Source organism: Dendrobates tinctorius, unplaced genomic scaffold (genome assembly GCF_039654945.1).
Source record: "Dendrobates tinctorius isolate UK_male_01 unplaced genomic scaffold, ASM3965494v1 ptg000491l, whole genome shotgun sequence".
In the NCBI taxonomy this organism is placed as follows: Eukaryota; Metazoa; Chordata; class Amphibia; order Anura; family Dendrobatidae; genus Dendrobates; species Dendrobates tinctorius.
This window is the reverse complement of record NW_027362152.1, coordinates 1,305,751-1,332,443: the sequence shown is the minus strand read 5'-3', so window position 1 is coordinate 1,332,443 and position 26,693 is coordinate 1,305,751. Positions and strand designations below refer to the sequence as shown.

General features: G+C 48.0%; 2 protein-coding genes across 5 annotated transcripts in view; one reads left to right on the top strand and one right to left on the bottom strand.

The window, feature by feature from the left end:
• LOC141078032 (uncharacterized) overlaps positions 1-21,838 on the top strand; it is an 89,186-nt gene extending 67,348 nt beyond the window's left edge. For 2 of the 3 annotated variants that reach the window (XM_073564833.1, XM_073564834.1), the window contains exon 8: positions 19,522-21,838. In XM_073564833.1, coding sequence (XP_073420934.1) covers positions 19,522-20,861 — 1,340 coding nt within the window. In that variant the 3' untranslated portion in view covers positions 20,862-21,838. The remainder of the gene's footprint in view (positions 1-19,521) is intronic. The other variant, XM_073564835.1, reaches the window with a different exon arrangement.
• Positions 1-26,693, bottom strand: part of LOC141078030 (uncharacterized) — a 432,903-nt gene that overhangs the window by 153,291 nt on the left and 252,919 nt on the right. The window lies entirely within an intron of this gene.

The following is a 26,693-nucleotide window of genomic DNA, read 5'->3' as shown; positions in this document are numbered from 1 at the left end:
CTATGACGGTATCACTGATTGGGTGGATCAAGGAAATGCTGTAGATATAGTATATCTTGACTTCAGCAAAGCATTTGACAAAGTCTCTCATACAATCCTTATTGAAAAAATGACTAAGTATGGAATGGACAAGGCAACTGTTAGGTGGATTCATAACTGGCTTAGTGATCGGACCCAAAGAGTGGTCGTAAATGGCTGCACATCCAGTTGGAAGAATGTCTCAAGTGGGGTACCACAGGGCTCTGTCCTGGGCCCTGTATTGTTCAACATCTTTATCAACGATTTAGATGAAGGAATTGAGGGTAAACTGATTAAATTTGCTGATGACACAAAGCTAGGAGGGATAGCTAATACTAGAGAAGAGAGAGAGAGGATTCAAAAAGATTTAAATAAACTGGAGAAGTGGGCAGCAACTAACAGAATGGTTTTTAACAGGGAGAAATGCAAAGTACTACATCTGGGCAATAAAAATGAAAAAAGCATATATAGAATGGGAGGAATAGGGCTAAGTGACAGCACATGTGAAAAAGACTTGGGTATACTAATAGATCACAGACTGAATATGAGTCAACAGTGTGATGCAGCAGCAAAAAAGGCAAATGCAATTCTAGGATGTATTAACAGAAGCATACAGTCTAGATCACGTGAAGTCATTATTTCCCTCTACTCCTCTTTGGTCAGACCTCATCTGGAATATTGTGTCCAGTTTTGGGCACCACATTTTAAAAAAGACATCAACAAACTGGAGCAAGTTCAGAAAAGAGCGACCAGAATGGTGACCGGTCTGCAAACCCTGTCTTATGAGGAAAGGTTGCAGGATTTGGGAATGTTTAGTTTGCAAAAGAGAAGACTGAGAGGAGACTTAATAGCTGTCTACAAATATCTAAAGGGCTGTCACATTGTAGAAGGATCAACTTTATTCTCATTTGCACAAGGAAAGACTAGAAGAAATGGGATGAAACTGAATGGGAAGAGACAGAGATTAGATATTAGAAAAAACTTTTTGACAGTTAGAGTGATCAATGAGTGGAACAGGCTGCCACGAGAAGTGGTGAGTTCTCCTTCAATGGAAGTCTTCAAACAGAGGCTGGACAGACATCTGACTGGGATGATTTAGCGAATCCTGCTTTGAGCAGGGGGTTGGACCAGATTGCCCAGGAGGTCCCTTCCAACTCTACGATTCTATGATTCAGAGCCCCTGAGGTGCCAGAACAGCATGAGCCCCCAAAAGTGACTGCATTTTACCCAATACTTCCCTGAATGAATTCTTCTAGTGGTGCAGTGAGCATACTGACACCACAGCTGTTCCATAGAAAATTATACCATTGGGCAGTGAAGAAAAAATAATTACATTTTTACCACTAAAATGTTGTTTTAACCCCAGATTATATATTGGAAAATAGGTAGATAGGTAAATGGTCCCTACACCCATAGATGAATTCACAGAGGGGTGTCATTTCCAATTCCCAAAGGGGTGCATTTCCAAAATGGGGTCACTTCTGCTATTATGGCACTTTGGAGAGCCGCTAAGTGCCAGAACAACAGAATCCCCCCTGAAGTGACCACATTTTCGTAATGACCCCCTCTGGGAATTCATCTATGGATATAGTGACCATTTTCACTACAAGGATGATTTCCAGAAACACGTAGTGGAAGGTTTAGAGAAAAAATTGCAAAAATGTCATTGTAGTGCCCAATATATTGTGCCCAGCTTGTGTCTCTGGAGACCTCCCCCCCACCAGTGAGTCTTCTGACATATTCACATTCTAAAGGATTGGCGGGGACAAAATTATCAAAAACATGATTTTCAGTGACCTTTTCCTGATAATTGAGGATAATTGAGGAAAGTATCTGCATTTCCGGCTTTTTTGGATAACACAAAAGAATGATATGTGGCCACCTGAAACAAATACATGACTAACTCTTTATACCAGGTATATGATTTTCTTGATACCTGGTATGGCTGTAGAACCTGATCTACAAGGTCCACACCCCCATATATTTGTTGTAGTCAAGGACAGACACAGGTTTTGGAGTAGTGGATCCCTGTTGGTCTGCAGTGGCTCTTGTGGCATCTGTGTGGATCGAGCTCAGGATAAAAATATCTTTTTTATCCTTATACTTAAGGGCAAGCAGCTCTCCATTGTGTAAAGCCCCTGACTGCCCCTTTCGGAACTCTTTGTTGACCAATGATTGTGGAAACCCCTGATGGTTTTTGCGAATTGTCCCACAAGGGGTATGCTGGTATAGTAGTTGTCAACATACAGATTGTAGCCTTTTTGTAAAAATGGAGCTATCAGCTCCCAGATGATTTTTCCAGATGTCCCCAGATAAGTAGGGCATCCTGGTGGGTTTAGTTGGCCATCTTTCCCCTCATAAATGCGAAAAGTTGATGTGTATCCGGTTGAACTCTCGCACATTTTATAGAGCTTTAATCCGAACCTTGTCCTCTTAGAAGGAGTAAATTGCTTGAGGTGCAGTCTTCCTTTGAATTTTACAAGGGACTCATCAATTGAAATGTTTTCTGTTGGGGTGTAGAGCTTTAAGAACTTTTCTGTCAAGTCTTCGATGATGGGTCTGATTTTGAATAGTCTGTCATGTTCTGGGGCATTTCTGGGCAGGCATTGACTATTGTCGTTAAAATGCCAAAATCTCATGAGCATTTCATAACGGGTCCTAGGAAGAACGGCAGAAAACATAGGGGTGGCTTGAACAGGGCAGTTGGACCAATAGAACCGAATGCTCGTTTTTTAACAAGCCCCATAGCGAATGTGAGTCCTAAAAAATTTTTCCTTTCTAGGACATTAGTTGGTGTCCGTAAATTTGACCTAGCATAATAGGATCGTGGATTCTGGCTGTTTGTAGGACAATATGCTCTAGCAAGCCATGACAAAATTTTCCACCTTCACATTTATACCAGCAATGGCATTAAAATTTGGGATGAATGGAGTAGCCGAATCCAAAGCCTCCCATCTGGGAAATTCTACATCAGGAGGCAAAGTCCCTCAGACATTGGTGTGCGCCAATTCCCGAGCACTAGGGACAGCGCTAGTACTGGGCATTGTTCCCTGAGTTGGAGACATTTCTCCAGAAGCACTATTTGTCCTTCTTGTTGTATTGGTCCTTTGTGCGTGAGGATAGACAAGAATCACTGCTCATTTGTGAGCTATCACTGTCGCTGCTACTAAAGCCCTCGAAATCCACATCACCATCTCACACTGCACTTTCTTCTCTGTCAGAACATAAAAGTGATAAGCCTCCTCTGCACTATAATACTGACCGGCCATTTTATTCGTTTTTATTTTTTCTTCCAGAAATACAAAATCTCTGACGTAACCAAATTATTGGGGAGACAATTGAGAAAAGCCTAATTCTTTAACCTAACCCTAACTTTAGAAGAAACCATAGCCCTAACTTTAGCCTAACAGTAACCCTAACTCTAGCACTAACCCTAACCTGCCTTATCTGTTTTTTTACTGACTGACACAGCTGTTGGCAGCAGCACTTGTAACACTGCTTCTCCTCTAATCTGTCACTGACAGGAGATCTGAGGAGAAACAGCGTTTTTATGAGGCAGATCGCCCGGGAAAGTTCACTGCTACAACAAACGTTCCTAGTGATTTGTCTTATTGGTTGGTGTGACGCTGATGTCATCAGGACCTGAAGCAATCAGGTCTCAATGAGGTCGGGGGTCACAGGAAGCGTTGTGCTCTGGAATACTGTCGTTACAAGGTACGTGGGGACCTGATGAGCACAAAACCGCCGACCGTAGATAAATGTCACCCTGCACAATGCCCTGCTAGCACCGACTTTTAGCTACCATTGGCGGTCATGAAGCGGTTAAGCTAAGGGTACCATAATTTCTGTCCAGGCCTATTTCATGAGTTTTATTTTTTTTTAAATTGTGTGGAAGCCTGGTTGGAAAGCAATGTCTGACTTTCATTTGTTCATTTTCTTAGATTTTTGATTTATTATTACTTTTGTCAGATTCAAGTTATTTCTGTGGCCATTGTGGGTTTTTCTGTCATTAATGGAGAGTGAAAATTACACATTTGCCATTTTATTACCCAGCACATAGTGCCCAGATTGTGCTCCAGGAGACACACACCGCAAATTAAGTGGGTTCTTCTCACTATAATATTGCTAAATACAGGGATCCTAATTGTTGTTTGCGCACACTACAAGACTCCGAAGTGAGAGCGGATTTTACTGGATTGGTTTATAGAAACCTTGTTGCTTTTCAACAGCCTCTGAGCCACTAAAAGTGTGGGAACCTCTGTTTCTCCATTGACAGATGATGGACCTGAGTGGGGACTTGTTTTTTGTGAGATGAGAATTTGTCACGTCGGCGACGGTGACCGCCGCCATTCCAGCAGCGGTGGAGCCCGCCGCCTGTACTCACCTGCCCTCAGCTCGCCACGCTGTGCCTGCCTCCTCCTCGTTCCCATCCTCCCGGTGCGTGGTTGTCACGCGCAGGCTCCCTAGGCCGTGGGCGCGCGCTCTGCAGGTTTCTTAACCCTGCAGCGCCCGCCCAGAGGTCTGACCGCCCAATGAAACAGCAGCGTGTGGTATATCAGGCGTCTCCAAGATGGTGGAGACGCCTGATTATTGTGTGCTGTACCTTGCGGTATTCTAGCCAAGTTGTGGGGGCTTCCCTACTTCCTCTTAATCCTTACCTTGCCTCAGTCCTGCACTTCGTTCTCAGTCCTGTACTCTGTACTCAGTCCTGCACTCTGTTCTCAGTCCTGTACTCCGTCCTCCACTTCCCACTCAGTCCGACACTCCGTTCTCAGTCCTGTACTCTGTGCTCAGTCCTGTACTCCGTCCTGTACTTCCCACTCAGTCCCGTACTCCGCACTCAGTCCGGTACTTCATACTCCATCCTGTACTCCTCACTCAGTCCTGTACTCCGCCCCATGTGCCTGATCCGTCCCGTATCTTCGGTTCGTCTTGTGCTCTGGTTCCGCCAGTTCCTCTCTGGTCCCTTTAACCGCCGCTCTTGGTTCTAGCTGTCGCGTTATCTGTCTTCCGAGGATCTGTCCCTAACAGTCCCTGTATAGGGGTCGGCTCCACCTGGCACGCTCGCCCCTGGGAGCTCCAGTTCCGCAATCCAGAGGGTCCACTCTCGGACGTTACCTTCCTTTGGTCGTCACAGCATAATCAGGCCATGGACCCTGCTAGAGCCTAGGCGGCCACGCAGAAAGAATTGCTCTTCTTGCGTGAGAACCAGACCAGAATAGTGTCCTTTATGAAATCCATGGACACCCGTCTTTCCGCCTTACAAACTGCTGACCCAGGGAACACCTCGTTGCTAGCTGGGCTCCAGCAGGAGCTCGCGCAGCAGCGTGACGCCCAGTCCCACATTCTGAGTTACATGGCGTCCGTAGACGACCGACTTCTGTCCCTGCAGTCCTTTGCTGCCGCTTCGGCTCTCCCTCGGGACCCCGTATCTCACCCGCCACCACGCTTAAGGAAACCTCCCAGGTTTAGCGGCGACCCCAAGTTATGTCAGGGTTTTTTAATCAGTACCGGTTGCACTTTGAGCTCCTGCCTCAGCAATACCCCTCTGATCGAGCCAAAGTAACATCTATTGTGTCCCATCTTGAGGGGGAGGCCTTAGCTTGGGTAAATCCCCTGTGGGAGAGAGATGACCCGGTGGTATCTAGCATACAGAACTTCCTAGATACTTTTCGCAGGGTATTTGACGAGCCTGGACGCGTGGCCTCCACCACTGAGGCTCTTTTCAATCTTCATCAGGGTTCTCTCACCGTAGGACAGTATACCATCCGCTTCAGGACACTGTCCTCAGAGCTGGGATGGAATAATGAGGCCTTGGTTGGGGCCTTTTGGAGGGGACTCTCGGGCAAAATAAAAGATGAGCTTGCTGGCCGAGACACTCCTACCACCCTGGAGGATCTCATATCCCTAGCCACCCGTATAGATTTACGGTTTCAAGAACGCTCCTGGGAGTCAGTTAGGGAGAGGAGACCCTTTAGGCTATATCAAGTGCCCATTCCCCGCTCCCCGGCATCTTCTAGTAATTCCGCTCCTGAGCCCATGCAAGTGGACCAAGTAAAGTTGTCCGAGCAACAACGCAGGGAGAGAAGGATGCAGGGGCTATGCCTTTATTGTGGCGGGGCCAATAATTTTGTGCGTACTTGCCCAGTGAGGCCGGGATACGCCTCCACCTAGGCCAGGTAAGAGAGGCCTCCCTAGGTGATACTGATTCCTCTCTGCCCCTTACCATTTCAGCTCTAATTCTTTTAGGTCAACTGCGTAGATCTGTGGAGGCGTATGTGGACTCGGGTGCGGCTGGTAACTTCATCTGGCTCAAGGAAGTGGACCAGTGGATGGTTACTCTAGAAAATCCATGCACAATCGCCTCTGTGGATGGCAAACCGCTACCTGAACCCATCACCATGGTCGCTGTCGAGGTGGAGTTACAAGTTGGAGCTCTTCACCGAGAAAAGATCGCCTTTTATGTTCTGCCTAATTTGTCCCACGCCATGCTTCTCGGCCTACCATGGCTACGCTTACATGAGCCCGTTCTGGACTAGTGTTCTGGGGAGATTCTCCACTGGGGACACTCCTGCCATGAACATTGTTGTTGGTACCTTGCCCTGGTCCATTGCACGCTCCTACCGATCTTCCTGGGCTTCCCCGGCTTATCACTTGAACGCCGATGTCTTCAGCAAGAAAGAGGCAGAGACCCTGCCGCCGCATCGTTCCTACGATTGCCCAATCGAGCTGATTCCAGGAGCGATTCCCCCCAGGGGGAGAACTTATCCACTGTCTCCGGCAGAGACCGCGGCAATGTCTGAATACATCCGGGAAAACTTGGCTCGGGGTTTTATTCGGAAGTCATCTTCCCCTGCTGGAGCAGGGTTTTTTTTCGTCCGGAAGAAAGACGGATCCCTTCGGCCATGTATTGACAACCGAGGGTTGAACAGTATCACAGTCAAAAATAGGTATCCTCTCCCGCTAATCCCTGAACTCTTTGACCGTTTGAGAGGGACCCGGATCTTTACCAAATTGGATCTGCGGGGAACCTATAACTTGATACGAATCCGTGCCGGGGATGAGTGGAAGACAGCCTTCAATACTCGGGACGGTCATTACGAGTATTTGGTTATGCCTTTTGGTCTCTGCAATGCCCCGGCGTTATTCCAGGAGTTCGTTAATGAGATCTGTAATGTAAAATGTCTGTAAGATCTGTATGTTAAAGTATGATGTTTCTAGAACTATCTAGAATCTCCCATTGCTACACATCAAGGAGACGAGCCTGTCATGTAGCTGCAATCCCCCCTCCCTTACAGCCCCCTCCTTTTGCCCCTTATCAGCTCTGTGCTTGCTGGTAACCTGAAACTGTCCATTTCCTCTCGAAGAACAGCTAGGGGGAAAAGATCTCTTTGTTCTGAAAACACAGGCTGTATGCCAGTATATGGGAATTATTAAAACTAGTCATATTGAAAAAACCATACACCTCAGAGATATAAAACTCACATTTCTGCAAAGGGCACGAGGCCAGCTTTCTAAGTCCTAATTTTCACGGTTATAACCTCACCAGAACCTGAGATATGGATTGCTCCCAAATGAAGTGTCCTAGCTAGTGCATTCTTGATGTTTTCTTGTTGGATTAGTTAAATCACAACCATGATGCCCTATGTGTGGTGCTACGGGCTTTTCTCGTTTAGTTATAGTTATTCTAAGTTTTGTAGCCAAATCATAACTTAGAGGAAGGGGGTGGAACCTCCCCAGCCGGCCCCTTTTGCTGAGGTCACACAGCCTAGACCATAAGGGATGCGAGGGGACAATGAGCTCAGTTCAGCCGAGGTCCTCATGCCAGAGAGACGTGCCGATGAGTGGGGACGTTTGGTTAAGCGCCCCTCCCCCCTCAGCCACATGGTCTGCCTGATACCAACTACGCACATGTGAGTGTTACTTTCTGCTCTTTCATCCACTTTGTTTTATATTTGTATTGTACATATTTAATGTCTCAATTTATAGCAACTTTTATCTGTAATCACTGCCCATTTGGGAAATAAATTATAAAATTATTCAGTCTGCCTTCATGCTCTAGGAAACGAACTATGCACCTCTTTTAGATAATCGCTACTGATTTCAGGGGTTTGCCACGGACCCTCTTAATTTAACTCTGTGAATTAAGAAAAGCGTGGATGGTGGCAGTGTGGTGTGTGCGATTGATTAGGCTAGTTGGCAGGACAGAAGGGTCTTATATTGCTAAAGGGGGGGCTGCGGCCACAGCATTGATAATTCACTTACTGCGGTAGCCTAATTGTCCGTGCACAACAAGCAGCCTGTCCGGCGACTAATTATCCTAGGTGCAGTTCCCTGACTGACCTGAGGGTAAGGGGGGAGCCGGAGCGCTGCGAGTTCCAAAGTGGAACTGAGAAAGTGGGATATACATAAATCCCTGCAGTTCTTGGAAGGTTGTTAGCAGTGGTGGAGCATCCAAAATAACCCCCCTGCGGTAAATTGTTAGAGCAAGGTTAGCTTGCTGCATTTTTGTCACATGATGCCAGTGGTGGGATAACTAAGATAAGCCCCCACTGTGCCTGTGATAGCCGTGTGTCGGCAGTGTGTCGCGTCCCTCCGTCCGCTGATATACCCGTGTCAGTGGTGGGATTGTGACATATTGGTGACACAGGGTCCCTTGTCCGTCGCATTTTTGTGGCAGCAGGACCCCCGTTCATCATATATTGGTGGCAGCGGTGGGATTGTGACATATTGGTGACACAGGGTCAGCTGTCCGTCGCGTTTTGGTGGCAGCGGGACCCCCGTTCGTCACATATTGGTGTCAGAGCGGTGGGATAATCCTAGAGCATTAGTGATTTGGTTTGAGCAATCATTCCTCTCACTAAAAACCTGCAAGGTTCGTGCGGGAATCCTGCATCATAGGTTTTGGACAACAGACTCAGTGGTTACTAGTCCTGAGACATTTTTGTGTACATACAAGTATCCCCTCCCCTCTCTCTGTTTTTCTTTTCTATCTTTTATTTGGCAACCATGGCTACAATGGGAGCAGAGTGGTATAAGCAGCATAACAAGGCATCTCTTATTGCCCTCTGCGGGATGTGGCGGATCGATACCACGAACAAAAACAAAGCCCAACTGATCGTGGCTCTGGTGCAACGGGAAAACGACCAGAGCCCAGCGGGCGCAGCAGTTGGCCCAAGTGACTATAGGGCTGCAGCAGAGGCTCCACTCATGAGCGCTGGCCCCACATTCAACCAGAGCGCGCTGGACCCCTACCTGCAAGCTGCCTTGGACGAACTCCCCGCCGAAGACCGTGATGGGCGTCTGACGCTGATCCAGCAAGCTCGGGAGAGAGCGGAGCAGCGAGCCGAGCGGGAGAGAGCAGAGCAGCGAGCCGAACGTGAGCGCCAAGCAGAAGCTCAGAGGGCCCATGAGCCTGATTGCTCCAGTGGGGGTGGAATGCCCCCACAGCCCGAAGCAGTGAGCACAGCAGCATCCAGACTCCTAAACCCCGGCCAGAGCATTTTCCCATGATGGAAAAGGAAGGGGACTTGGACACGTTACTGTGAGCCTTTGAGAAAGCCTGCAGACAGTACCAGCTGCCTAAGGTCCAATGGGCCAGGTACTTGACCCCAGGGCTAAAAGGCAAAGCTCTGGAGGCGTTTGCTTCTCTTCCGCCAGAAGCCGATGATGACTATGATGACATAAAGCAGGCTCTGATCGCCAAATACCGGCTGACACCTGAGGTATACCGAAAGAAGTTCCGGAACCTCCAACGTGGCCCACACGATAGCTATAGTGATGTGGTGCAAGGACTCAGGACCCACTTTGACCAGTGGATCCATGGACTGTCCGTTGTTTCCTTTGAGCAGCTACGGGACCTTATGATCAAAGACCAGTTCCTGCATCTTTGCCCAGCAGAGGTCCGACAGTTCGTCCTGGACCGCGAACCAACGAACGCGGACAAAGCGGCGCAGATCGCCGACAACCACGAGGCCAACCAGAGGCCAGTCACCACCAGCTGGAGAGGGGGTAAGCCTGCAACCAACCCCAGGGCCCCAGCCAGCCGTCCCTCCAGAGATCCTGCCCCTGTTGCCAACACCAGGCCTACTACTGACAGTCGCCTGTGTCCCCACTGCAAGCAGCCTGGTCACCTCAGTTACACCCGTCCGGAGAGGCCGAAGAACCCCCCAGCCAAGGCCTCTGGGCCCAACGCCTCTGTTCTTTTGGTGGGAGGTGTGGTTGGGAGGATTGACGACAACGTTCAACCTGTCCAGGTGGGGGTCTGTCTTGCTACAGGCCTCAAGGACACCGGGGCTGAACGAACCTTCATCCGTCCTGGACTGGCGACCCCTGAAGAGTTTGTTGAGGGGAAAACCCTGACTGTCACTGGAATTGGGGGTACCCGCTGTCCCTTGCCAGTGGCCCGGGTATTTCTTGATTGGGGTGCTGGGAGCGGGTTGACCCTAAGGTGGGAGTATCTGAAAACCTGCCCACCGATGTTTTATTGGGGACTGACTTGGGGAGGGAGGATGGTTGCATACTATGTCCCTGACACCCTTCCCCAATCTGATAATAAGGGTAACATTAACCCTGGTGATGATAATGATGGGAAACTGAATGTGTTACCTGCTAATGCCTCGATGAGTAATGATGCAACTAACAACCATTCTTTCCCCAGGAATGATGCTGATGGTGATGTAAATGTACCAATGAAACCTGATAACCATTCTTTTCCTAGGAATGATGATGATGTATGTGTGCCAACTGAACCTGTTAACCCTTTCTTTGAAACGGTAGATGTGTCCACAGGTACCAAATTGCTCAGCCCCATCACTCTGCGGAGTGAGACGGCTGAGGAACCCCTGGCAGGAGCAAGTAACGGTGCTCAAGGAAATGGGGAAGTGCATGGGGACCATGAGGAAGGTAATGCCATGCAACTGACCAGTGCCACCGAGGAAGGTAACTGGCCCATAAGTAGCACTGCTCCTGAAGTGTTGGGTGGACGGGGAGGTAGGGCCCATGGCAGCGCCGATTGGTGGGTCTAGAAATCCCCAGGGAGACAGCCTACATAGCAGCTGTCACACGCAGTCAGAGTGCCCAGATCGCAGGTAGCGCCCTGTCTTCTGGACCCTCTTCTGCTACAGGAGAGACTGAACCAGAGGTGACCCCAGAGCCAGTTCCAGAGGGTCCCAGTAAGGAAGGAACCATGACGTCACTTCTGGCAGCCTCCAGCAAGGAGTTCCAGGCTGCTCTGCACTCAGATGCCAGCGTGGAAAAATTGAGACACCTCGCCGAGAAGCCCACCTCCGAGCCTGATAAGGAGAGCGTGTTCTGGGAACGAGGAAGGTTGTACCGGGAGACAGTACCCGGAGATCCCCAAAAGAAGTGGTTGAAGGAAAGACAGCTAGTCGTTCCCCTACAGTTCAGAACTGAGTTGTTGTGGATTGCCCATGAGATTCCACTCGCTGGACACTTGGGGATCAGCAAAACAAAGGCACGGCTGTCTCAACACTTCTATTGGCCCAAGATGGGGACAGATGTTGCGACCTACTGGCGCTTATGTAACACCTGTCAAAAAGTGGGTAAGGCGGAGCCTGCTCTTAAGGCTCCCCTTGTTCCTGTCGAGGTAGCTATTTATGGAGGGCTAAATTAACCCTTCACGGTTGAGCCAGTGATTTCCAAATTATTCCAGTGTTGCTAGCAACTCAAATGACCACACGGAGACTGGGGTCTCTGGGAGGATCGAGGCAGATCACTAAGCCCCTTTATTTTAGTCACATCTTTTATAATCTTTTGCTTAATTATGCAAGGTTCTCAAGTATCAATAGCATCATTTCACTTTATAAGCCAATAATATTGCAAGAAAACCGGAAACTACATATATGTCCGTACCTAAATAGCGTAGAAAGTAGTATAATGGCATATTCTTCAGAGTTTTACACCCCCGCCTCCCTTATCTTTGTACCTGATGAGAACAGTCTGGTTTCATGACAGCCCATGCCAATTATAAAAATTTATCTTACAGCAACAAAAACGGAGAAACGAAACCTCCAAAGAATGGATAAAACGAAACTTCAACTCTGATTTTAGTATTAACCCTTCACATTCCTTTGCCGGTGATAGAGGAGCCTTTCCAGAGAATCAGGGTGGACATTGTAGGCCTGCTGGCCGTCCCCAGCAGCTCTGGAAAGCGACACACTCTCACCGTGGTAGACTACGCTACCCGGTACCCAGAGGCAGTAGCTCTGTCTTCAACCAGGGCAGATAAGGTGGCTGATACACTGGTGACCCATCTTTTCAAGGGTAGGATTTCCCAGGGAGATGCTTACCGATCAAGGGACCCAATTCATGTCTCGCCTAACGGAGGCTCTCTGTGAGAAAATGCAGGTGAAGCACCTGGTATCGAGTGCGTATCACCCACAGACTAATGGTTTGTGTGAATGCTTCAACGGTACCCTCAAACAGATGCTCCGCATGCTGGTTGAGACCCAAGGGCGCGACTGGGAGCGGTACCTCCCACACCTGCTGTTCGCTTACAGAGAAGTTCCGCAGGCCTCGCCCGGGTTCTCCCCCTTCGAGCTCCTGTATGGCAGGCGAGTCCGGGGACCCCTTGGGTTGATAAGAGAATCCTGGGAAGATGAGCCAAACCCCACAGAAGTGTCCATCGTGGATTATGTCATGCACTTCCGTGACAAGATGCAGACCTTGACGCAGTTGGTGCATGACAACATGACGCAGGCTCAGGCTGACCAGAAGCACTGGTACGACCAGAACGCCCAGGAGCGCACCTACCAGGTGGGTCAAAAGGTGTGGATGCTGGTCCCCGTACCAATGGATAAGCTTCAGGCAGCCTGGGAAGGCCCATACGTCGTCCACCAACAGCTCAACCCGGTCACCTACGTGGTCACGCTTGACCATGCTCAGGGTAGGCGCAAGGCCTTTCACGTCAACATGCTGAAGGCGCACCACGACCGTGAAGCTTGTGTCCTACCGGTCTGCAACCTACCCGAGGATGGGGAGGAAGATCCCCTCCTGGACATGCTGGCACAAGGCAAGGCCAATGGGTCCATTGAGGACATGGAGATAAGTGGTTTGCTAACCGTATCCCAGCGGTCACAGTTGGAAGCCCTGGAACCCTTCCGGGCCGTGTTCACCAACCGACTTGGGAGGACGGAGTTAACGGTTCGTGAGGTGGACACCGGGAATCACGCCCCACTACGGCGAACACCTTATCGGATCTCTGAGGCAGTGCAACAAGTCATGCGCCAAGAGATCGAGGAGATGTTAAGGCTGGGGGTGATTCGACTGTCAGAAAGCGCGTGGGCCTCACCTGTAGTCCTCGTGCCTAAAAAGGATCGAACCACCCAGTTCTGCGTGGACTACAGGGGACTCAACGCCATCACAACCTCTGATGCCCACCCGATGCCGCGCATCGAGGATCTGTTTGAGCAGTTGGCGAAAGCAAGGTACATATCCATCATGGATTTGAGTCGGGGATACTGGCTGATCCCCCTGAGCCCTGAGGCACATGAGAAATCCACCTTTATCACCCCCTTTGGGCTGTACGAGTCCACAGTCATGCCCTTCGGCATGAAAAATACCCCTGCCACTTTCCAGCGGATGGTCAACCACCTGCTCCGGGGACTGGAGGAGTACGCAGTGGCGTACTTAGACGACATCTCCATCTTCAGTTCCACCTGGGAGGAACACCTTCAGCATCTCCAGGAGGTGCTCAAGCATCTTCACCAGGCAGGCCTGACTATCAAGCCGGGAAAGTGCCAGATGGGCATGAGCGAGGTCCACTACCTGGGGCACCGGATAGGCGGGGGTTCCATGAGTCCGGAGCCAGAAAAGGTGGACGCAATCGCCTCCTGGCCCACCCCCAGGACCAAGAAACAGGTGAAGTCTTTCTTGGGCACTGCAGGGTACTGTAGGCGGTTCGTGCAGGACTATAGCGCCCTTGCAAAACCCTTGACCGACCTCACCAAGCAGAGGCTACCCCAAACAGTCAACTGGACAGATGACTGTGAGGCGACTTTCCAAGCTTTGAAAGCAGCCCTGTGCAAGTCTCCAGTGTTGAGAGCAGTCGACAGCAGTCGCCCGTTTCTGGTACAGACCGACGCCAGCGAGTTTGGCCTCGGTGCTGTGCTCAGCCAGGTCGACTCGGGGAACCAGGAGCACCCCGTGTTGTACCTGAGCCGGAAACTTTTGCCGAGGGAAGTGGCATACTCCACCATCGAGAAGGAGTGCCTGGCCATGGTGTGGGCACTGCAACGTTTGCAGCCCTACCTGTACTGGCGCACCTTCACGGTGGTAACCGACCACAACCCTCTGAGCTGGTTGCACACAGTGTCCGGAACCAATGGAAGGTTGCTCCACGGGAGCCTTGCCCTTCAACAGTACGACTTTACTGTACAACACAAAAAGGGCAGTGAACATGGTAATGCAGATGGGTTGTCCCTCTGGGACGATCCCGCTGAGGTGCGCATGACCGATTACCGAGAGACAATGCCTCCATAGCGCCCTCTAAAGGGGGGAGGTGTAATGTAAAATGTCTTTAAGATCTGTATGTTAAAGTATGATGTTTCTAGAACGTTCTAGAATCTCCCATTGCTACACATCAAGGAGACGAGCCTGTCATGTAGCTGCAATCCCCCCTCCCTTACAGCCCCCTCCTTTTGCCCCTTATCAGCTCTGTTCTTGCTGGTAACCTGAAACTGTCCATTTCCTCTTGAAGAACAGCTCGGGGGAAAAGATCTCTTTGCTCTGAAAACACAGGCTGTATGCCAGTATATGGGAAGTATTAAAACAAGTCATATTGAAAAAACATACACCTCAGAGATATAAAACTCACATTTCTGCAAAGGACGCGAGGCCAGCTTTCTAAGTCCTAATTTTCACGGTTATAACCTCACCAGAACCTGAGATATGGATTGCTCCCAAATGAAGTGTCCTAGCTAGTGCATTCTTGATGTTTTCTTGTTTGATTCGTTAAATCACAACCAATGATGCCCTATGTGTGGTGCTACGGGCTTTACTCGTTTAGATATAGTTATTCTAAGTTTTGTAGCCAAATCATAACTTAGAGGAAGGGGGTGGAACCTCCCCAGCTGGCCCCTTTTGCTGAGGTCACACAGCCTAAACCATAAGGGATGCGAGGGGACAATGAGCACAGTTCAGCCGAGGTCCTCATGCCAGAGAGATGTGCCGATGAGTGGGGACGTTTGATTAAGCACCCCTCCCCCCTCAGCCACATGGTCTGCCTGATACCAACTATGCACATGTGAGTGTTACTTTCTGCTCTTTCATCCACTTTGTTTTATATTTGTATTGTACATATTTAATGTCTCAATTTATAGCAACTTTTATCTGTAATCACTGCCCATTTGGGAAATAAATGCTAAAATTATTCAGTCTGCCTTCATGCTCTAGGAAACGAACTATGCGCCTCTTTTAGATAATCGCTACTGATTTCAGGGGTTTGCCACGGACCCTCTTAATTTAACTCTGTGAATTAAGAAAAGCGTGGATGGTGGCAGTGTGGTGTGTGCGATTGATTAGGCTAGTTGGCAGGACAGAAGGGTCTTATATTGCTAAAGGGGGGGCTGCGGCCACAGCATTGATAATTCACTTACTGCGGTAGCCTAATTGTCCGTGCACAACAAGCAGCCCGTCCGGCGACTAATTATCCTAGGTGCAGTTCCCTGACTGACCTGAGGGTAAGGGGGGCGCCGGAGAGCTGCGAGTTCCAAAGTGGAACTGAGAAAGTGGGATATACATAAATCCCTGCAGTTCTTGGAAGGTTGTTAGCAGTGGTGGGGCATCCAAAATAACCCCCCTGCTGTAAATTGTTAGAGCAAGGTTAGCTTGCTGCATTTTTGTCACATGATGCCAGTGGTGGGATAACATAAGCCCCCACTGTGCCTGTGATAGCCGTGTGCCGGCAGTGTGTCGCGTCCCTCCGTCCGCTGATATACCCGTGTCAGTGGTGGGATTGTGACATATTGGTGACACAGGGTCCGTTGTCCATCGCGTTTTGGTGGCAGCGGGACCCCCGTTCGTCACAAGATCTTTCAAGACCTACTGTACTCATGTGTCGCCGTGAATCTAGATGACATTCTCATATTTTCACCTGACTTATCCACCCACAGGAGGAGTGTTCAGCTGATTCTGCAACACCTACGGGAAAACCGACTATGCTAAACTAGAGAAATGCCTGTTCGAGCAAACTTCATTGCCCTTCCTAGGGTATATTATCACTGACTCTAGGGTGGAGATGGACCCCGAGAAAATTGTCTGCTGTACTCAAATGGCCACGTCCGGTCGGCGTAAAAGCTATCCAACGGTTCCTGGGTTTCGCAAATTATTACAGGCAGTTCGTTCCCCACTTCTCTTCAGTGACCAAGCCCATCTCCGCTCTGACCCGAAAAGGGACCAAAGCAAATGTCTGGCCTCCAGAGGCCGAAGAGGCCTTTCTTGCCTTGAAATGGGCCTTTGCTACCGCCCCGATTTTACACTGGCCGATAGTCAATAGGCCCTTCATCCTAGAAGTGGATGCGTCCTCCACTGGAGCAGGGGCGGTCGTTTCCCAGCGGACGTCTTCTGGCCACTTGGTGCCTTGTGAGTTCTTCTCTAAATCTTTCTCCCCCGCAGAATGCAACTATTCAATTGGAGATCGGGAATTACTGGCCATTAAGATGGCTCTGGAGGGGGCGATCCATCCATTCATAATCTTCACGGACCACAAGAATTTGGCGTATCTTCAGTCTGCGCAAAGGCTCAACTCCAGGCAAGCCAGGTGGTTGCTGTATTTTTCCCGCTTTGACTTCAAACTCCATTTTCGGCCTGGGGATAGGAATACCAAGGCGGATGCCCTATCCAGGTCCTTGCAATCACCTGAGACGGAGGAGGCTCCTTCTTATATCATTGAGCCTGCCAAAGTTATCACCGTGGCACCCATGACGCTCTCCCCCATTCTGCCAGGCAAGACCTTCATCCCACAGAATAAGCGGTCAGAAGTCCTAGACGGGGGGCATTCCTCCAAGATTGCGGGTCACGTCGGGGTCAAGAAAACCCTCTGCCTCCTCTCTCGCTACTATTGGTGGCCTTCTCTTCAAGATGGGACAGATTTCGTAGCCTCCTGCACGACTTGTGCTCAGAACAAAGTACCAAGAAGTCTGCCGTCTGGCCTGCTATACCCTCTGCCTCCTCCTGAGCCCCCTTGGCGACAGATTGGTATGGACTTCATTACCGATCTACCTCACTCTTCCGGGTGTACTACTATCCTAGTAGTGGTCGATCGCTTCTCCAAGATGGCCCATTTTATCCCGTTGCCCGGATTACCTACGGCACCTGAGTTGGCCATGGTCTTCATCCACCAGATCTTCAGGCATCATGGACTCCCTCAACGAATTGTCTCCGATCGAGGGGCCCAGTTTACCTCCCAATTCTGGAGAGCACTCAGCAAACTCATGGGTATATCTCTGGAGTACTCCTCCACCTATCACCCTCAGTCCAATGGGCAAGTGGAACGGATCAATCAAATATTAGCAGCCCACCTGCGTCACTTTTCTAATGCCCATTAAGACAACTGGGTGTCTCTTTTGCCATGGGCAGAGTTCGCCCATAACAACCATCCTAATGAGTCCACCACTAAAACGCCGTTCTTCGTGGTTTCTGGCCAGAATCCTGGTGTTCCGCTACCTCTCTCCACGTCTTCTGGTGTTCCCGCAGCGGATGCACTCTCTTCCGAGTTTTCTCAGGTCTGGAGGGAGACCAGAGAGGCACTTGAAAAATCCAGTATCCGGATTAAGAAACATGCTGACAAGAGACGCAGGGATCTTCTGCCATACCAACCTGGTGACAAAGTCTGGCTGTCAATTAAGCATAACCGTCTAAAGATGTCTTCTTACAAACTGGGTCCCCGGTACATCGGTCCGTTTGAGGTTCTTGGACGCATTAACAACGTGGCTTATAAATTGAGGTTGCCGGCTTCACTCCGGGTCCCTAACGCCTTCCATGTCTCGCTCCTTAAACCTGTTGTTCTTAATCGGTATCGCCCGGTACCACCTCCTTCCCCTCAGCCAGTAGGAGCCGATAACATCTTTGCGGTAAGAGATATTCTAGCCATGAAAGAGTTCGGGGGCGAACCTTCTTCCTTATCGATTGGAAGGGTTTTGGTCCTAAGGAGAGGTCCTGGGAACCTAGAGAGAATGTTAATGCTCCTCTTTTAAGGAAGTTTTTGTCCAACCTCAAGAGGGGGAGACGTAAAGGGGGGTTACTGTCACGTCGGCAGCGGTGACCGCCGCCACCTGTACTCACCTGCCCTTGGCTCGCTGCGCTGTGCCCGCCTCCTCCTCGTTCCCATCCTCCCGTCGCGTGGTTGTCACGCGCAGGCTCCCTAGGCCACGGGCGCACGCTCTGCAAGGTTTCTTAACCCTGCAGCACCCGCCCATAGGTCTTGCCGCCCAATCAAACAGCAGAGTGTGGTATATCAGGTGTCTCCAAGATGGTGGAGACGCCTGATTATCGTGTGCTGTACCTTGCGGTATTCTGGCCAAGTTGTAGGGGGGCTTCCCTACAACTTCCTCTTAATCCTTGCCTTGCCTCAGTTCTGCACTCCATTCTCAGTCCTGTACTCAGTCCTGCACTCCGTTCTCAGTCCTGTACTCTGTACTCAGTCCTGTACTCTGTACTCAGTCCTGTACTCTGTACTCAGTCTTGTACTCTGTACTCAGTCTTGTACTCAGTCCTGTCCTCCTGGCACTCCATTCTCAGTCCTGTACTCCATGCTCAGTCCTGTACTCCGTCCTGTACTTCCCACTCAGTCCCGTACTCCGCACTCAGTCCTGTACTCCGTCCTCCGCCCGGCACTCCATTCTCAGTCCTGTACTCCATGCTCAGTCCTGTACTCCGTCCTCCGTCCTGTACTTCCCACTCAGTCCAGTACTCCACACTCAGTCCCGTACTCCGTACTGTACTCCGTACTCTGTCCTGTACTCACTCCGTCCTGTACTCCGCCCCGTGTGCCTGACACGTCCCGTATCTCCGGTTCGTCTTGTGCTCTGGTTCCGCCAGTTCCTCTCTGGTCCCTTGAGCCGCCCCTCTTGGTTCTAGCTGTCGCAGTTTCTGTCTTCCGAGGGTCTGCCCCTTACGGTCCCTGTATAGGGGTCAGCTCCACCTGGCCCGCTCGCCCCCGGGAGCTCCAGTTCCGCGATCCAGAGGGTCCACTCTCGGACGTTACCATCCTTGGTCGTCACAGAATTGGTATTATTTTCGCCTATATAACATTGATTGGTTTCTTTTTATTCGATATTTGGGAGGCAGAATGAACAAACAGTTGAACACCACACACTACTGTCTCATCCAACAAGGTTTTCTATTAGACTGTTAACTGTCATTGTCTTGGTAAATAATTAAAGTTTTTTCCATAGCTTGCCATTTTTATGGACAGTGTAAGTAGAAATGTTCAAAAATATAAAACTCAAGGATATTTATTAAAAAAATTGTTTTTTATCTTAGCAGATGGACAGCTGATATCTTCAATTTGTAAATCAGATGATCTTGAGATCCTACAAGATACAACTGAAGTGAATGCCATTACTCCAGATATACCATCCTCCATTCTCAGCAAAGATCTGTCATGTGATCCTATGAAACAGGTCCCATCTTCTGATTCATTACTGTCTACTAAGGAAAATCAAAGTCACAAAAGAGGCAATACAAAACAAACTGCTCCTAAAGCAAAGAAGTCATTCTCATGTTCAGAATGTGGGAAATGTTTTACATGGAAATCACATTTTGTTAGACACCAAAGATCTCACACAGGGGAGAAGCCTTTTTCCTGTCCAGAATGTGGGAAATGTTTTAAAAGTAAAAGGAATCTTGTTAGTCACCAGAGAACTCACACAGGAGAGAAGCCTTTTTCCTGTTCAGAATATGGGAAATGTTTTAAAAAGAAAGGGAATCTTGATGAACACCAAAGAACCCACAAAGTAGAGAAGCCTTTTTCATGTTCAGAATGTGGGAAATGTTTCAACCAGAAATCGTATCTTGTTAGTCACCAGAGAACTCACACAGGGGAGAAGCCTTTTTCCTGTTCAGATTGTGGGAAATGTTTTAAATGGAAAATAGATCTTGATCGCCATCAAAGAACCCACACAGGGGAGAAGCCTTTTTTCTGTTCAGAATGTGGGAAATGTTTTAGCCAGAAATGGCATCTTGTTAGTCACCAGAGAACTCACACAGGGGAGAAGCCATTTTCCTGTTCAGAATGTGGGAAATGTTTTAGCCAGAAATGGCATCTTGTTAGTCACCAGAGAACTCACACAGGGGAGAAGCCTTTTTCCTGTTCAGATTGTGGAAAATGTTTTAAATGGAAAATAGTTCTTGATTGCCATCAGAGAACACACACAGGGGAGAAGCCTTTTTCCTGTTCTGAATGTGGTAAATGTTTTAACCGGAAAGCACTTCTTGTTGGACATCAGAGAACTCACACAGGGGAAAAGCCTTTTTCCTGTTCAGAATGTGGGAAATGTTTTAAATGGAAAATAGTTCTTGATCGCCATCAGAGAACTCACACAGGGGAGAAACCTTTTTCCTGTTCAGATTGTGGGAAATGTTTTAAATGGAGAATGGGGTTTAATTGTCATCAGAGAACTCACACAGGGGAGAAGCCTTTTTCCTGTTCTGAATGTGGTACATGTTTTAACCAGAAAGCAGTTCTTGTTGGACATCAGAGAACTCACACAGGGGAGAAGCCTTTTTCCTGTTCAGAATGTGGGAAATGGTTTAACCGGAAAGCGCTTCTTGTTAGACATCAGAAAAGTCACAGAGTGGAGAAGCCTTTTTCATTTTGTTAATGTGGGAAATAGCCAGTTAAACTGTTTATAAACACAAAAGGTAATGGGAAAATAATAGAAATTATCCAAAGCAGATGATATTCCAGACTTTATTAAAAAATGGGAATTAGAGCTAAACAAAAAATTCCACACTGGAGAAATATACACAATATTTAAAAATGCTCATTGGCTAGCTTCTTCCTTGAAATTTCAAGAACTCAATTACAAAATTATCTCAAGATGGTATAGAACTCTGGATATACTAAGTAAAATGAACAGTTCTATCTCTCCTCTATGCTGGAGATGCAACGGAGAAAGAGGTACCCAACACACATTTGGCTAGAGTGCTCAAAAAACAAACAATTTTTGGTAAATATTAAATCATTTATTAAAAAGGTCCTTAGTATAGACATACCAATAACACCCGTCTTTATTCTTCTCCAATATATTGCTAAGCAGGAAATCACTAATTCCTCACTTGATCAATGCCGCTAAAATAACCATTGCACGACACTGGAAAGAAGTTGAAACCCCTTCATGTTAATGGTTAAAAGAAGCAAATCAAATAGGCATATATGAAAAACTTAGACTATCTAATTCCAAAAACTCAAAAATTGACTCCTGGACCCGGTGACTAACTACTTCAGAAAAACCACCAGAAGAAAATTCATAACCCTTTACAATCCTATAATTTCCTTATGTCTATACCTTCGTTGGAAAGACTGCACTCTCAAACCTCTTATTCAGCATTATCATTTTAAGCAGGACACTCTGAAACCCTTAACCCCACCCTCCAACTTCCCCCAAGTGTCAACCCCCACCTCCCCACCTCTATACTCTCACTTAGTTAGTGAACTTTGTTTATTTTCTGAATACATTTGGCCGTGCAATTAGTAATTTGTTCTACATGACATGGAAAAGATGCTATGTATTATTTCTGTTATGTTTTTTCCTGTTTGATAAAAATTTCTTAAATAAAGAATTTATAAGAAAAAAAAGCAGCCAATTCCCCGAACCGGGGAGATTCAGAGCCGTGATCCGGTAATTGCAGGCTGCAGTGCACGGAGGAGGAAGGCGGGCTCTGCTTCTAGCCGGAATGGATACTGCGCACTGATACCTGCACAGTCAGTGCACACCCCGCCAGGCCCCAGCCTCCGCGCACTGATACCTGTGGCAGTGCGACAATTGGGGCAGGCAGTAGGATGGACAGGACTGGTGCGCGTGCTGTAGGGGCTGAGGGCCGCCGCCATGCAGCCAGGGGTCAACGCCGGTAACCGCTGGCTGCAAGGCAAGCTCAGAGTCATCACCTGCAGGGCACCAGGACTTCGAGAGTCGACGCTGTACTTACTACTGGTCTGGACAGTGGACTGCTGCACCAACAGCAGGTCAGACTCAGAGCCCGGCACCATGTGTGCTGTGCAGCCTGGCTGTGCCCCAATGTACAGTAAATGAGTGTGCGGCTGCCCCATTATGTACAATGTGTGCCCCCGACAGTATCTGTGGGATGGGATCAATTGAGGAGGCTGGGACTCTATGGGATGTGGGTTTGTGAGGTGGCTGGGAGGGAATTCTATGGGATGTGGGATTGAGGAGGCTGGCCTGGGACTCTATAGGATGTAGGACTAAGGTGGCTGGGACTTTATGGGATGCGGGATTGAGGAGGCTGGAACTCTATGGCACCTGGGATTGAGGAGGCTGGGACTCTATGGGACCTGGGATTGAGGAGGCTGGGACTCTATGGGATGAGGGATTGAGGAGGCAGGGACTCTATGAGACCTGGGATTGAGGAGGCTGGGACTCTATGGGATGTGGGATTGAGGAGGCTGACCTTGGACTCTATAGGATGTAGGATTAGCGTAGCATTGGCATGTGATGGGTGGCGAGAACGCATCAGAGCATTGACGCATGAAGCCGCATGTGTGTAAATGGGTGTGGCTTAAACAATGGGTCTGGTTTTCCTACACACAAACACAGAACCTGTTAAAAATTTGAATCCACCCCTGCCAATATGTACCATTCAGGGAAAACTTAGCACCTTCTAACTAATGGCCATGCTGCGGTCTGTCAAGGAATGAGTGCAATATCATTATAAAGACTAGGGATATGTGCAACCATAATGTCTAGAATTGTGAGGAAAGACGGAGACACAAGCGCAATATAGGGTCTTATCCCACAAATACAGTAAGCGGTTTGACAAAAAACTGCTCACATGGTAGTAGATATTCAAAGCATGTATAGATAACGGCTGCTGCAGATCCACAAGTCGGTCACCGACTATCAGAAACAGAAGTCTGCAAAGGAATACGTGGATTTCGTCCGTGCTGCCCACATGATGAAATTCCAGAAGGTTAATAAGGTTTGACAGTGGTTTATTCTACGCGTTTCAAAGTTTTTTGCAACTTCTTCAGGAAATACTGAAGTATTTCTGACTGCCTCATGATGCTTGATTTGTCTGAAGGTGGGGACAGTGACATCAGCGCTAATTGGGTACAGGGCTCACATGACGTAAAAACGTCAAAAGAGCCCCAAGAACTCAAGTGCCAACACCGCTGAAACGGCGCCAGCATGGGAGGTTTGTATGTGTTTTTATTTTAACAGGATCAAACATGAGGAATGAGAAGGGGTTTTCCAACTAGTTGTCAACCTTTTTATCAAAATTCCCACACAGGGAAAAGGCAATATTATACCTCGTATTTTGTTGACCATCAAAAATAACTCAGACGGGGAGAACCTATATATATTATTCACAAATTGTACAAAAACGTGATGCGCGCGGCGTGCGTTCAAGGATGGAATATTATATGGGAGTTTTATAGGATAAACCAAATACCAACAGAAAATAAATGACCGAAAACAAACATTTATCAGTAAAAATAACTCCTCTTTATTGGGTAAAGTATAAAAGAATTGCACCATTTTCCGATACCCGTCGCATCTCCATTTTTTATGATTTTGGGTTGGGTGAAGGTTTATTTTTTGCACGCCGAGCTGACGTTTTTAATGATACCATTTTGGTGCAGATACGATCTTTTGATCGTCCGTTATTGCATTTTAATGCAATGATGCGGCGACCAGAAAAACGTAACTCTGGCGTTTTATCTTCTTTTCTCGTTACGCCATTTAGCGATCGGGTTAATTTTTTTATATTGATAGATCAAGCGATTCTGAATGCGGCGATACCAAATATGTATGGGGTTTTTTATTGTTTTATTTTGAATGGGGCGAAAAGGGGGGTGATTTGAACTTACAGTGCTGTGCAAATTAATTGGGACAAAGCATTTTTTTAAGTAAAATCGTAAGTTGGTTACCAGTCAGGTGTGATTGCCTGTTCAAAGCCGTTAAAACTGGTTTGAATCACTGACTGGTAACCAACTTAAGATTTTACTTAAAAAAAAATGCTTTGTCCCAATTAATTTGCACAGCACTGTGTATATATATTTATTAATATTTTTAAAAACTTTTTTATACTTTTGACATTGTGAAGACATACAGACTATTTAGCAAACGAAGAATAATAGAATGTTATTTGCATGTTGGCTTTTAAATTTAAGTGTTGATTTCTGGTTGGTCAATAAAACAGACTTTTGTTTGTGTCAGCCGGTAATATTGACTTTTATTGTGCTCTTATCCTTGATCACTACTGATGGTTGCTGATATGCTAATTATGCCTTGTGTTATGGAGCCAGTTTGTTGACCTCTAAAGCAGAGAGGGAAAAACTATGCAAATAGTTTAAATAATCAAGTAATGTTATAATAATCTCATCTCCATTCTTACCCTTCATGTCATTACTGAATAAGGGACACTTGTTAAAGGGAACCTGTCACCCCCCCAGGGCATTTGTCACTAAAAAAGCCACCTTCAGCAGCACTAAGGCTGCATTCTGTGAAGGTGGCTCTTCTTTTTCTGGTTCCCATTAACGCCAAAATATAGACTTTTATAATTAGCTCCTCATACCTGCATTCTGTCAGAGGTATGGAGTGTCCCTCTGTTAAGCCGCCTCCCAGCTGTCCATCAAACCCCCTCTACAGAGTCCCTGCACCACCTCCTTTTTTTTTGTATTTACCGTTACAAGCCGGCGTGCACCTGCGCTGTGACAGCAGCTCTTGGGCATGCGCAGTGCGCGCTGCCCGGGAAATGCCATCAGGCTGTTGCGCCTGCGTGATGCGGAGGCCCCAGCCCCACAGTGTTAATACTTTATAACACACTGCGGGGCGGGATCTGGGGACGCAGAAACACGCAGGTGCCATAGGTTGATGGCAGCTCCCGTGCAGCGCGCACTGCACATGCCCGAGAACTGTTGTCACAGTGCAGGCGCCTGACAACATGTAACGGCAAATACAAAATAAGGAGGCGGTGCAGGGACGCTATAGAGGGGATTTGATGGACACCTGGGAGGTGGCTTTACAAAGGGACACTCCATACATCTGTGACAGAATGCAGGTATGAGGAGCTACTTATGAAAGTCTATATTTTGGCATTAATAGGGGTCAGAAAAAGAAGAGTCACCTTCACAGAATGCAGCCTTAGTGCTGCTGAAGGTGTCTCTTTTAGTGACAAACGCCCTGGGGGGGGGGGTTACAGGTTCCCTTTAAGTCTAAAAATAGGTTGCATGCCTCTGTATAAAAGAGAGAGAGTGAAATAGCCAGACAGATTCTGCCAAGACATCAATACATCTCAAAAGGACCAGAGACAGGACAGCAGCCATTTTACATCATGGCTCCATTACGAGGGACATGGATCTATGATTCTATAGGAAACAACCTAGGGGTTTTCAGCCTCGGTTGAAAGAATACAGATCTGCTCTATTGACCATCCCTGAACCATAAATATGTGTAGAGAAGCCAGGTTGTAATCCTCAGATCAAATGGTCTTGTACCTTGTATGGCCTCAATGAACTGTCATCTTCCTACACTTGTCGTTACTAGAGTTGAGCGACTTTTGGTTTTTTAGGGTCGCGTTTCGTCTCGTGAAACCCGACTTTTCCAAAAGTCGGGTCGAGCAAGATCGTCCGATTATATGGAAAAGTCGGGGTCGTCCCGAAACACGAAACCCAATGTAAGTCAATGGGGAATAAAAGTCGGCAGTGAGAGGAGGACAGGAAACACACCTACAGTGCCCATTTGAATGCCAAAAGCATCAATTCTTCTTACTTAAGCTTGTCAACCTTAATTAACTTCATAATACAAGTTACGCACTGAAAAATGGGGGTTATTTGGCTAAAGTTGTGGGGGGGGGAGGGCTGGCTGCAGGTTTTCATGTGCCCTGGGCGAAAGAGCGCCCCTTTAACACATACCACAACTCATCATGCTCCGATACGGCAGAGAAATAGCGGTATAGTACAATGAAAAATACCTCACTTTTTACATCTCATGACGAGGCCCATCTATTTCTCCATACAGAATCATTGGTCCCATATAATGTTTGAAACAGTATATGATGAGCTCCACATAATGCTACAGTATATGTTGGTCCCCATGGATGAAGCTCCACTGTCTTATGGGCCCAAATAATGCTCCAAACATAATGGGCCCCATTTCTAATGCTCTAGTGTATAATGGGCCCTGTAAATGCTGCTCCAGTGTCTGATGTCCACCTTTGGAATGTTCCAGTGTATGGTGGGCCCCATCTATCATTCTCCAGAGTATAGTGCTCCCCAAAAATTGCTGTCCCAACATTGAAAACAATCAAATAAGTCTCCTCGCTAGGGAATCCCTGTACTTGTCTGGATTCCTCGTCGTCCCCATCTTCCATCTCACTGCACAGTATTTCAACTTTGCAAGTGCTGTGATCCTGAGCAAGCAGGGGGGGCCCACTCGTTGGCGACGGCACTGGCACAGGGCCCCTGATAGTAC